Here is a 12,247-nt window from a genome sequence, read left to right as displayed (position 1 = left end):
CTTCGGGGGGGAAACAACAAGCGCTCAGAGTCATGATTAAGTGCGGCACTCGATGGTTGATGCCTTAATGGCGTCTTCAGGAGACAGGCTCTCAGGACGCGGCCTCTGGCTCTCTAAGTGTAGACCACACTCAGATAATCCATTCTTCTTCTGCTATTAGTCCTTTTACAAGCTCAAAGGACGAGTGGCACATCAATCACCACTCTCTCTAAAGACAAAGTGGTTTGATCAGGCCTGCTACTTACTTCTCATCTTCATTCACTACGCTTTTTCCCTTTCCAGCTCTCTCGCTCTTTTTTTTTTTGTTTTGTTCTTTCTGGTTTTTGCTCGGTAATCCTTTTAGAACCGGGGCTGAAAGTCAACGCTCACTCGGGGAGAAGAGGACGTATGTTGCAGGATCTCATTTGGTCGGACGACTCCATCCTCGGCGGACGCACACGATGGGAATGCAAAGCAGCGGCGCCCATTCAGCTCCTCGCACAAAACAGCCTTTCTTCCTCCTCGGCTCATCCTGACCTTGTCACCACGCTTCACAATCTCCTCAATTACAGTAGCTTGGAAGAGGGAGACTGATATCCCGACTTCCGCTCCGACGCATGTAAAGCAATGTTATCTGGGTCGACACGGTGTTTTCATTTTGTTGAAATAATAATACGGTCGGAGGGAAGTCATATTTCACTGTAGGTCGAGACGTCTGCGTTGGAATCTCTTGATTTGAGTGGACTGGACTTTGTGCGACAGCCTGAGGACCGACAGACTATTACAGAAACTTAATCCACCCCCAAAAAAAGATGCATGTCAGAAATTTCTGATATTTTTGTAAAATGGAAATGAAGCAACAAACATCTGGTGAGATCGTCTCTGCTCTGGTTTGATGGACGTCTTCATAAATATGTATCAACAAGGCAAAAACATAATGAGACAATTCTTACACAAACGGCAAAATAGCGACGTGTAGAAAGTTCAAGGCCGCGTTGTGTTGACGGGGACTTTGTGCAAAGTTTAAAACACTTTAAATCCCAGAAGAATGAAACACAATCGGTGGAAAAACAGCGAATATAAAAACAGACAAACTGCAGATTCGACGCACCACCGTTTGTTTGTGTGCGTTTGTGTGTTTTGTTGCCTCATCTTTTGTTGCTAAAGCGATCACCTCCGTGGTGTCTACACTTGTTAGAGACCACTTATCAGTTTAACGGTGCCGCCCGTCCACCCCCCCGAGCCGTCTAATGATGAAGTGGAGAGTGTGTTGCTCTCCTTGTCTCGGCTCGGCGTCGGTGGGCGGTGACGGCAGCGAGCAGCGACTACAGAGCAACTTCCCTCTTTCATTCCTCTCCACAAAAACTGCTGTCGACACCGAAAAAAAAAGACGGGAGAGAGTTTAAATTCGGAGAGGAGCTGAGCTAAGCTCCTTCAGGAGACCTAAGCTCCTCTGAGAAGTGAGAGTGTGAATGTGACAGTTCAGCATCGGGATGTAAACACAAACACTTCTGCAGGCGTGACGTCCATCAGAGGAGAAACACGTCGAAACATAGAACAACTCTTCTAAATATGGATGAAACTTAATGCATAATAATCTTCTCACTCCTTTTAGTTTTGAGAAAAAAAGAAGATGATGCACAGGAGGACAGACGGTAAAAAGAAGAACCTTTTGTCAGAGGAGAAACACGTTGAAACATAGAACAACTCTTCATCAGCATCTGAACCGGTTTTATTAGTTGGATGATTACAACTTCCTGTAAATATGAATGAAACTCAATAATCTTCTCACACGTTAGTTTTGAATAAAAGAAGATGATGCACAGGAGGACAGACGCTAAAGATAAGAACCTTTTGTCTCTATGTTTTTATATGTGTCATTTATGTAATTTATAAATATAACAAAGACATTAATAAGATATTAATTGTCATTGAATTCAAATCTACGAGTCTATTAATTACTTTTTGTGTCTTATACAGAGGGAAATATGTGTTTAGAGTAATAGACTTATATTCAATAATAAAACCCAGTGTGCTCTGATTGGTCAATGTCAGCCTCCACAGCTTAATCTGTCAATTAGTTTTTGCACAATAATCTTCTCCTTCATTTTAGTTTTGAATAAAAAGAAGATGATGCACAGGAGGACAGACGGTAAAAATAAGAACCTTTTGTCTCTATGTTTTTATATGTGTCATTTATAAATATAACACAGACATTATTAAGATATTAACTTGAAATCAAATCTACGAGTATATAAATGACTATAGAGGGAAATATGTGTTGAGACTTATAGATCTATATTCAACACCATGGTTTTTAATTAGTGTTGTGACAGTAAAAGTTTTTCATGCTCTGATGTTTAGACAACGCATCACTTTGCTCTGTTGGACGATTCTTTACTACTTCTTCTAAATATGGATGAAACTTAATGCACAATAATCTTCTCATTCATTTTTAGTTTTGAATAAAAAAAAGGTGATTCACCGGAGGACAGACGGTAAAGATAAGAACCTTTTGTCTCTATGTTTTTAAATATGTATTTTCTAAATATAACACAGACTGTCATTGAATTAAAATCAACCAGTCTAGAAATGACTTTATGCGGCTGATACAGAGCGAAATATGTGTTTAGAGTTATAGACTTATATTCAACTCTATGGCTTTAATAAGTGTTATGACAGTCAAAGGTTTTCATGCTCCTCAGACTGTGCTTTGCTGCTGCTCCTCTTTTCAGCCTCTGTCTCAAACACTTGGTTTTAGCTCCTGTCTCTCTCCCAGTGTGCTCTGATTGGTCAATGTCGGCCTCCACAACTTCATCTGTCAATTAGTTTTTGCTTAATCTTGCTACAACAAACAAAAGCAAAGAAAATTACTTGTCGGTGGACGTGACAAAACATCTCTGACGCATTAGAAGAAAGAAAAACTATAAATCTATAATATGTCTCCTTTAAATCACAGCCTTGGTCTAACGTGGACGAACAGATCCAGATGTTATGAATCCGTGGGACTTCATCATGTGAAGCAGATGTGGTGCAGATGTGTGAAGAACCAGGACGCTGCCGTTACCTTGCCGACGTACTGCATGTCCGTGCCCATGTACTCCTCCAGCAGAAAGAACTGGTTCCACATCCAGCCTCGCTTGGAGCGTCGGAGCGGCACGCCGTTGGAGTCCTGTCCCGTCAGGCCCGCGGACCCCCGCCGCCCCCCAGTAGTCCTCCTCAGGGCCCGGAGGGCGTGGCCCGGACAGCTGAGGTGAGCCGCCGCCCACAGCACCAGCAGCACGCACACTTTCCCTCTGTCCATGACCTCACCGCCGCCGCCACCTGCTCTGGTCTCCGCCGCTCGGGGGTCTGCGTCCGGCGTTCTTCGGTCAGAGCGTCGGGTCGGACCTCATGCTGTGATCTACCGAAGCGGGGGGGGGGGCTCCTCGTGTCACACTGGGAGGAAACCAGCACCTGCAGGAGTTACACAGAGAAACACAGAGTCAGGACTGGGAGAGGAGGAAGCAGTTTCACAACGTGGACTCAACACCAACGAGATGGAGATGAGAGATTCCTGGAGAAGAGTTGGAAACTCAGTCAAGACCAAAAGAGAAGTTTCTTTAAAATCCACGAAGTTAAGGATGTATGAAGTAAATAAACAAATAAATAAGAAGTAGATAATAAACCAAATTGCGACACTGCGTTTCACTCCCTGTGCTTTCTGTAACATGGACGTTAGAAAATAAAAGCTGAATCTAAAACCTAATTTCACAATATTTTGTTATCTTTTAGTTTAAAGTCCGACTTTTCATTCTCAATCCACCTTTCATGACACAGAGTCAATACTCGGAGAGGAGGAAGCAGTTTGTTACAGCTCTCGACTTTTCTCACAACGTGGACTCAACACCAACGAGACGGAGATGAGAGATTTCTGGAGAAGCGGTGGAAACTCAGTCAAGACCCAAAGAGACGTTTCTTTAAAATCCACAAAGTTAAAGACGTATGAAGTCAATAAACTTTACAACACTGTAATTAAGAAGTAGATAATAAACCAAATAGCAACACTGCTTCAGGTGGAACAAGGTGTTTCAGTCCCTGTGCTTTCTGTAACATGTAAGTTAGAAAATAAAGCTAAAACCTAATTTCCTAATTTATCTTTTAGTTTATAGTCAGACTTTTCATTCTCCATCCATCACTCAGGAGACAGAAGCAGTTCTTCCAAGTCTTTCTCCAGGTTTGGAATAATAATTTTAGTTTTCTTGTTCCCTCTCCTCCATGTTTGAAGCTCGCAATTTTCCTCCCTGCACCCCCCCGAGTGTGAAGGAAGACAAAGCTCCGTCCAAATGACATTAAATATCCCCGTAAAGAGAAAGTGATGCACCACAAGGAAATAAACGCTGGAAGTTTAATATAAAAATCAAAGTTGTCACAATTGTCGTATTGCGCAGCTCTACTCTTAATGTGCCTTCAATGATCCCTAAAAAAACTTCGAACATGAGATGATTTTAATTTCAAATTCAAAATTGGAAAAACAAACAACAGGCTGGTTTTCTGCATCTGTAAACTTTAAAAAATCTGCTCCTTATCTAAAAGTTGCAGAAATCAAAGTGCGAATGCAAACAAGATTTTAGAGATCACCTTTATTTACAGCCCGCTTGTTTGATCATATATATAATTTACTTCCTAATTAGCTTCACGTTCAGTTTCTGAGTTTCAGTTTCCCAAACAGAAATATTCAGTCAACCAAGTCACTTATCGAGCAAATACTCCAAGGTTCTACTGAGATCCAACGTCTTGAGTGTGAAGGTTTTACCACTTTTTCTGTTGTGTGTCATTAAAATTCAATTTTCTTTTTGCATTTGAGGGTAATAGAATTCACCACCTTGAGATGTTTTTGATAAACCAAACAGTTAATCAGAAAGAAAAACCTGCATTCTGAATGATCAGGTGGAGGTCGAGCACAGACTCCAGATCCAAAAGATTAAAAAGTGGATGGTTGCTCGGAAATCTGCGACCCGGCTCCTCCTCCTCCTCCTCCTCCTCCTCCGCGGCGTGGGATTGATTTCTCCGCTCCCACACACATGAGACCCGATACACATGCATGTGCACACACCTACTGTACGTTGAATGTCAGTCACCTGATTGATAAGCAGCCTGAGTGCTGCCTAACCTGATAAATATCAGATTAGACATTTTACACATCAACGTATGGAGCTTACATCGTGTACAGCACGTGTTCCAGCTGCTTTATCTCCATTAAGCCTCTGAATCAACATCTAATAGAGAGCGCGGCTCTATGTGGAGCGGCCTGCGATATCTTTTTAAACAATCTGTTTCTGCACACTTTGTTATCACACCGAGCAGAATGCCGATGGAGACCCGGGGCAATGTCAACCCCGGTTTATTACCTGAAGATCAGTGTAAAGATACTGGAGCAAAATGACTGTTTGCAAAACCACGGAGAGAAGGCTCCGGTGTGGACAGAGGAATCTCTCAGGTTCTCCTGCAAGAGGCCGAGGCAGGAGACCCAAAGAGACTTTTCTTTGAAATCCACGAAGTTAAAGATATGTGAAGTAAATACACTTTACAACTCATAAATAAGGTGTAGATAATAAACCAAATTGCGACAATACTTCAGGTGGAAGAAGGCGTTTCGCTCCCTGGGCTTTCTGTAAAATGAACTTTAGAAAATCAAGCTGAATCTAAAACCCCATTTCACAATATTTTGTTGTTTTTTAGAAGGTGAGGAGGAAACGGAACAAGGAGGACGGAGGAGGAGGAGGAGGGGGAGGATGAGGAGGAGGAGGAGGAGAAGGAGGAGGAGGAGGAGGAGGAGGAGGAGGAGGAGGAGGAGGAGGAGGAGGAGGAGGAGGAGGAGGAGGAGGAGGAGGAGGAGGAGGAAGAAGAGGATGAGGAGGAGGATGAGGCCGATGAGGAGGATGAGGAGGAGGAGGAAGAGGATGAGGATGAGGATGAGGAGGAAGAGGAGGAGGAGGAGGTGGAGGAGGAGGAGGAGGAGGAGGAGGAGGAGGAGGAGGAGGAGGAGGAGGAGGAGGAGCAGGATGAGGAGGAGGATGAGGAGATGGAGGAGGATGAGGAGGAGGAGGAGGAGGAGGATGAGAGGAGGAAACGGAACAGGGAGGACGAAGGTGGAGGAGGAGGAGGAGGAGGATAGAGGAGGAGGAGGAGGACAAGGAGAAGGAGGAGGAGAGAGGAAGAAGGCCATGTATTCTGCTTTTGTTCTCATTATTCGGGCGATATCCCGGCTGCCGGTGTTGCCCGGCTGTGGTTTTGGTCGGAGGGTTATCAGCGAGTTCCTCCGTATCGCTTGTTCTCAGAAGGCATGTGGAAGGGCGGGGGGGCGAGGGGGGGGCAGGTCTGCTCCACTGCCCTCACACAGTGAGTTAGTGAATGAAGAAACGTGTCTGTGGACATGAATTAACTACGCTGACCTGCATGCGGGAGCGAGGGAAATGGAGCGAGAGAAGAGGAGGAGTGAGAGGAAAGGTGCCGGGTGGTGGGGTGGTGGGCTCGGGGGGGGGGAGCTGTCACAATCCCACAGCTTTGTCTCGGAGCGCTAAGTTTAGTATCTGAAAATCTGCTCCAACACCGACTGAAGAAAAGGCATCGAGCGATTTCACAGAACAACCGCTGAGCTGCGAACAAACAACTCGCCACCTCGACTGGGACCGGGCGCCGGCTCTTTCTGGGACGCCGTCTTTGTCGACTCCATGAAACAAAAATACACAAGCTGCACATTTCACTCCGGCGCCCGACTGTCAAGACTCAGGCGGCGAAGAAGGAGTCGGCTCCAAACATAATGGAGAGTTTGATAGTTTGAGGGAGGAACTGTCTGTTCCTCGGGTTCGTAAAATACAGTTTGACTGTCTTGTTTACTTTTCACTGGTAGGACAACGTCCCAGAATGCATCTGGGCACAGAGGTTTAGCTTATTTTACCAACGTCAAAGTCCCGAGAAACTCTTGTAATCAAGAGAGTAGAGGAAAATCCAATCAATTTATTAATGAATCACTTTTCAGCATGATTTCTTTGAGCAAGGTGCAGGTCAAGGTTAGTGAGTAAATACATATTATATTGTTTTTTTATCATTATTATGGTTTTTCTTATGTGTGGTGTATTTATTTGTGTTTTTATGTTTCTATGTTCATTGTATGCACCAATAACCAGAGCAAATTCCAGGTAGGTGTAAACCTACTTGGCAATAAATACCTTCTGATTCTGATTCTGATTCTGATTCTGATTCTGATTCTGACAGGTCAAGGTCAGGTAATCTTGACCTTCCAGCATTAGAAGCCACCTCCTTGTTTCCTTAACGTCAGCTGATCAGGCTGCTTGTATTTGTGTAAAGACGCCGTGACCACCAGGACCCGTCTGTCTGAATTCAAACTAACATTCTGAAATGATTTCCCGGTTCAGGTCGGGTTCCGTCACCTTGACCCGGCTCTCAACTTGATGTTTTGAGGCTGTAATCAGGGAAAGTGTTTGCAGTCATTTCGTAAATACAGTTTGACTGTCTTGTTTACCTCTCACTGGTACAACCACGTCCCAGAATGCATCGGGGCACAGAGGTTTAGCTTATTTTACCAACGTCGTAGTCCTGAGAAACTCTTGCAATCGAGAGAGTGGAGGAAAATCTAATCAATTCATTAATTTATCACTTTTCAGCATTATTTCTGCAGGTCAAGGTCAGGTAATCTTGACCTTCCAGCATTAGAAGCCACCTCCTTGTTTTCTAAACTTCAGTTCAGGTTGTTTGTATTTGTGTTTTGAAGCCGTGACCACCAGGACCCGTCTGTCTGAATTCAAACTAACTTTCTGAAATGATTTCCCGGTTCAGGTCGGGTTCCGTCACCTTGAAATGAAAAAAATTGGTAGAAAAACCCCCATTGATTGAAGTGTGTTTTCTCCCTTAATTTATATAAATTTGCCACTTTTTACAGTTAAACTATAGAAGTACATTGATGGGAATGTACACATCGAGAACATGCTCTTGTTATCTGGCTTGTATTTGTGACAAAGAACAATTCATCCAATTGTAAGATAGTTTTTCTGATCGGTCAGATTCCTGAACAAGCTTTGTTTACTTTTCTGATTTTGCAGGGAGCTATCAAATGCTGCGGAGTTTCTTAAATATTTTTAATATTTTACAGCCTCAAAAACTAACTCGGGGTCAGAATGCCCAACGCGCACGGGGGTCCGATTTGGTTAGTTTCCTCTCAGACTCGGTCAGAGAACAGCAGCCTATCACAGCTCTCACAGGAAGTCAGGTGACCTCCGAGCGAACACGCTGACCTCAGATCGCCCAAATCGCTCAACTTCTCCAAAAACAGATTCCTGACCTCGAGCAGCGATTCTAATGCAGGAGCACCTGCTAAAAAAGTTTGGGGGGATGGGGTTGGAAATCAGATGTAGTTACCGTGACAACACCCGGGGGTTGGGGGGGGGGTGAAGGAGAGGTAGAACCGTCCTGTCAGAGCCGTGTCAGCAGTCCATCCATTACACTTCCTGTCTCTTCCAGAGGCCGGCCCTGCTTTCCCCTGATGAGGCAGATAGGTCCCCTCGTTCTCTTTTCCCTCATGCCATGCAGTTTATAGCACTCACCCCACCCCCTCCCCCTCTCCCAGCACCCCCACCCACATCCACCATCCCCTCCTCCCCCCCCTTGTACCTGCCTACTTTGCTTGCATGGGCCCGAGCTGATATGCATTATCGCCCGGGCTTTTTCCTCTGAAAGCTGAAAGCCAGTCACTTTGCATGTGTCCTCTGCCTGGCTCAGCACAGAGAGGGAGGGGGGGGTGGAGGTCAGCAGTGCGTGTGCTGATGGAGGCAGGTGGGGGGGGAGGCAGGTGAAAGTGAGATGGACTGTCAGGCTTCTTAATAACACCCGTGGAGAAATAGTCTCTCAGACCAGCGCTCGCTCCACTTTCTCTCTGAGCTGTTTTCTATCTCAATGTAAGAGATGACTGGATGATTCTCCCCCCCCCTCTCCCGCCCTTCCTCTAGTATTTCCCTTTTTTTTTTTATTTATCCCCCCCCCCCCCTCTAACTCCCTGCACACTCGACTTTATGAATTTACTTAATTGACGCCGCTGAGGAGCACGTGGGACTGTGAGCTATTGATTTGCTGGAGGCTTCTTCGTGGTTTGGAAATACCAGCCGGTCTCTCGGGTGGACGCATGAAGCTTCTCCCTCCAGTCCCTCAGCGCCGGGACGCCGGCCCTATCCGATGGATTTCTTCATAATGTCACAGTGGAAAGCTAATGCTGGCGCTGTGTGGAGGACGCCGCCGCCGTCCCCGAGGAGCGTTCACCCCTCGACCACATCTGTCAAAACCCCTGGAAGCCATCTTGTACAGCTCCATGTGCTGATAATGCTCCTGACAAGGGACCGGGAGGACGTCAGCTGAAGCTTTATTTTGCTACGTCAAAAAAAAAAAAAAGGAATGTCACTCCGAGTTAAGAATGCGATGGTTGCCACATGTAGCCCGGTGGTCAAGAGCAAATGCCTCTTTGTGTTTGCACTGGACGAGAGGGAGGTCAGAGGGAAAGATGGAAGGAGGAGACTCAGAGGGAATCTGAGTCCGAGGCTTCTTTCGACTAATTCGTAATATCAGCCTTCTTCTTCTTCTCTGTTGGCACCGAGTTAATTAACCAGATTAATGACAACATTTCTTATTGTTGAGAATAAGTCCGAGAGGTCAAGGAGCTTTGCGTTTGCAAGAAAGAACAGAGAGGGTCGCACAAAACTCCAATCGTAATTCAAATCATGTGGTAGTGACGGATGAGTATAAAGGGAAATCTGAATTAGGTATTAGTCGTCACTTGGAGAATGTCAAGAATATCTAATGCACACAGCTTTCTCTCTCCCAGTTTGTTTGCTGTCTTTAAATACGGAAGCTAAGAAATGAAAAACAGAAATTACAGGAAAAGTTCAGTAAAGACAAATTAACGACAGGCGTTCATTGACCTTTGACCTGGTTCAAATAAAACAGAGGAAAAATATGAATTAACAACAGCGATGGATTAATGTCCCTTACAACAACAGGAAATCTAAAGATGAAAATGTGACAATTTTTTAAAAAAATGTGTTAAATAAAAAGACAGATGTCGAAGTAGATGAACTCTAGTAGAGGTCAGAGGAAAGGATGGAAGGAGACTTAGAGGGAATTCTTGAGTCTAATTCGTAATATCAGTCTTCTTCTTCTCTTCTTTTGGCTTCGAGATAATTAACCAGATTAATGACAACATGTCTTATTGTTGAGAATAAGTCGGAGAGGTCAAGGAGCACGAGCGCTCACACAACAGTCACAAGGGGAAAGCACCAGGGAGAAGTTAATTATTATTGCATAAATTGTCCCTTGCAAGCATCCATCCAAGTCCAACTTTGACCTTTTGTGCTTTCTTGTTTTTTTATGGGGAAGTTTTTATCGCTGATTATTATTATCAACATTTTCTGGGTTTTGCTCTGTTTCCATTCTGCTGTGACCGTGTGGAGGAGAGGTCACGGTGACACAACCCGTCTCACTGTCACTACACAAATGGAGACAATGAACCACAGTGTGTAATTGGACACAGAGGAGGAAGAAGAAGAAGAAGCACCAAAAGTAGGACTGAGTGTGTCCTGGTTCCCCGGCGTCTTCCTCCACCACCACCACCACCCCCCCCGCTGCGGGTGATTTTCTGAACAAGAGCCACAGGTCTCGTCTTTCCCACGGAGCGCTGGCGTCATAATGAAGGTGTGTAATAGAACATGACACCGTAATTATATTCTCCCGGTTAAGAGGCAGTGTTTACAACAAGCACAAGGCTGCCTTTATTCTCTCACACTCCCTCGCTCTCCCTCGCCCGCTCTCGCTCGCCCGCCCCGTCCACGCTTCATATCATGTGCCGTTTAATTGCATTAAAAAAAAAAAAATGGTTTGATGAAAAAAATGAAAAAAAGTAAATTGCTTTAAATTGCCCTGTCACAGATTGTGTGGAGGAATACGACTCCTGCGTTGTGTGTTTGGGTTGCCTGGCAAAGGAAGATTAATGCGTCTGCTGCTGATTCATCGAACGCCCGGTGATTCCACGCTCAAAGAATTGCCGGGGATAACATTCTGAATCACCACAATTAGCTATTAAATGAATCTATCGGTTTTATCGAACACGGGATAGAGACGGAGACGCAGAGAGACCCACAAACGTGTCTGTCAATACGTATCGGATCTGGACGGCTAATGGTCTGGTGGCGTTTTAGAATGATGTGTCCGAGAGAGAGACCTCTTAGTGTCCAGGTGTCCTCCTCTTCCTCTCCCTGTCTCACCTCCTTGTCCTCTCCCTGTCTCACCTCCTCCTCTTCGTCTCCCGGTCTCTCCTCCTCTTCATCTCCCTCTGTCTCACCTCCTCCTTGTCTCCCTGTCTCTCCTCCTCTTCCTCTCCCTCTGTCTCACCTCCTCCTTGTCTCCCTGTCTCACCTCCTCCTCGTCCTCTCCCTGTCTCACCTCCTTGTCCTCCCTCTGTCTCACCTCCTCCTCTTCGTCCTCTCCCTGTCTCACCTCCTCCTCCTCGTCCTCCCCCTGTCTCACCTCCTCCTCCTCGTCCTCTCCCTGTCTCACCTCCTCCGCCTCTCCCTCCTTCTTCTCCTTCTGTTTTCTATTTTTTATTTTTTTCCCTAACGAGGGATATGAGCGACAAGGCAGAGCACCCCCCCCATCGCGCCTGTTGAGCTGAAGACTTCCACAGCAACCCAGAAAGAGCCCCGGGGGTGCAATTAAAAGTGAGAGAGAGAAGAATGTCAGACCAGGGGGGCGAGCAAGGGGAAAGAGGGAGAGGGGGGGGGTGGTTGGGCACTGGTGCCACAGGTAACGTGGCCATGTCACAATCCACAGAGGAGGCCCTTAAAGGCTGCTAATGTGAGGAGGAGTCGGCAGGAAGTCGCTCCAGCAGCTCCTCTTCCTCTTCCTCCTCCTCCTCTTCCTCCCCCTCTTCCTCTCTTCCTCCTCTTTTTCCTCTACTCCTCTCTTCCCTCATCTTCCGCCTCTTCCTCCTCTATTCCTCCCCGTCCTCCCTCTTCTTCCTCTTCCTCCTCTCTTCCTCCTCTTCCTCCTCTTCCTCCTCCTCCTCTTCCTCCTCCTCCTCCTCCTTCTCTTCCTCCTCTCTTCCTCCTCCTTTTCCTCCTCCTCTTCATCCTTCTCTTCCTCCTCCTCTTCTTCCTCTTCCTCCTCCTCCTCCTCCTCTCTTCTTCCTTTCCTTATCTTCCTTCCTTCTTCCTCTTCCTCCTCCTCT

General features: G+C 45.9%; 1 protein-coding gene across 2 annotated transcripts in view; it reads right to left on the bottom strand.

The window, feature by feature from the left end:
* The window catches only part of LOC133026796 (cadherin-6-like), a 33,174-nt gene extending 29,891 nt beyond the window's left edge, over nucleotides 1-3,283 (bottom strand). Inside the window, exon 1 of one of the 2 annotated variants that reach the window (XM_061093757.1) lies at nucleotides 3,047-3,283. In XM_061093757.1, the coding sequence (XP_060949740.1) occupies nucleotides 3,047-3,283 (237 nt within the window). The remainder of the gene's footprint in view (nucleotides 1-3,046) is intronic. The other variant, XM_061093758.1, reaches the window with a different exon arrangement.
* Between the last annotated feature and the right edge of the window lie 8,964 nt (nucleotides 3,284-12,247).

The sequence above is a fragment of the Limanda limanda genome, chromosome 20 (genome assembly GCF_963576545.1).
Source record: "Limanda limanda chromosome 20, fLimLim1.1, whole genome shotgun sequence".
Classification (NCBI taxonomy): Eukaryota; Metazoa; Chordata; class Actinopteri; order Pleuronectiformes; family Pleuronectidae; genus Limanda; species Limanda limanda.
This window is presented reverse-complemented; position numbering and strand designations above follow the sequence as displayed.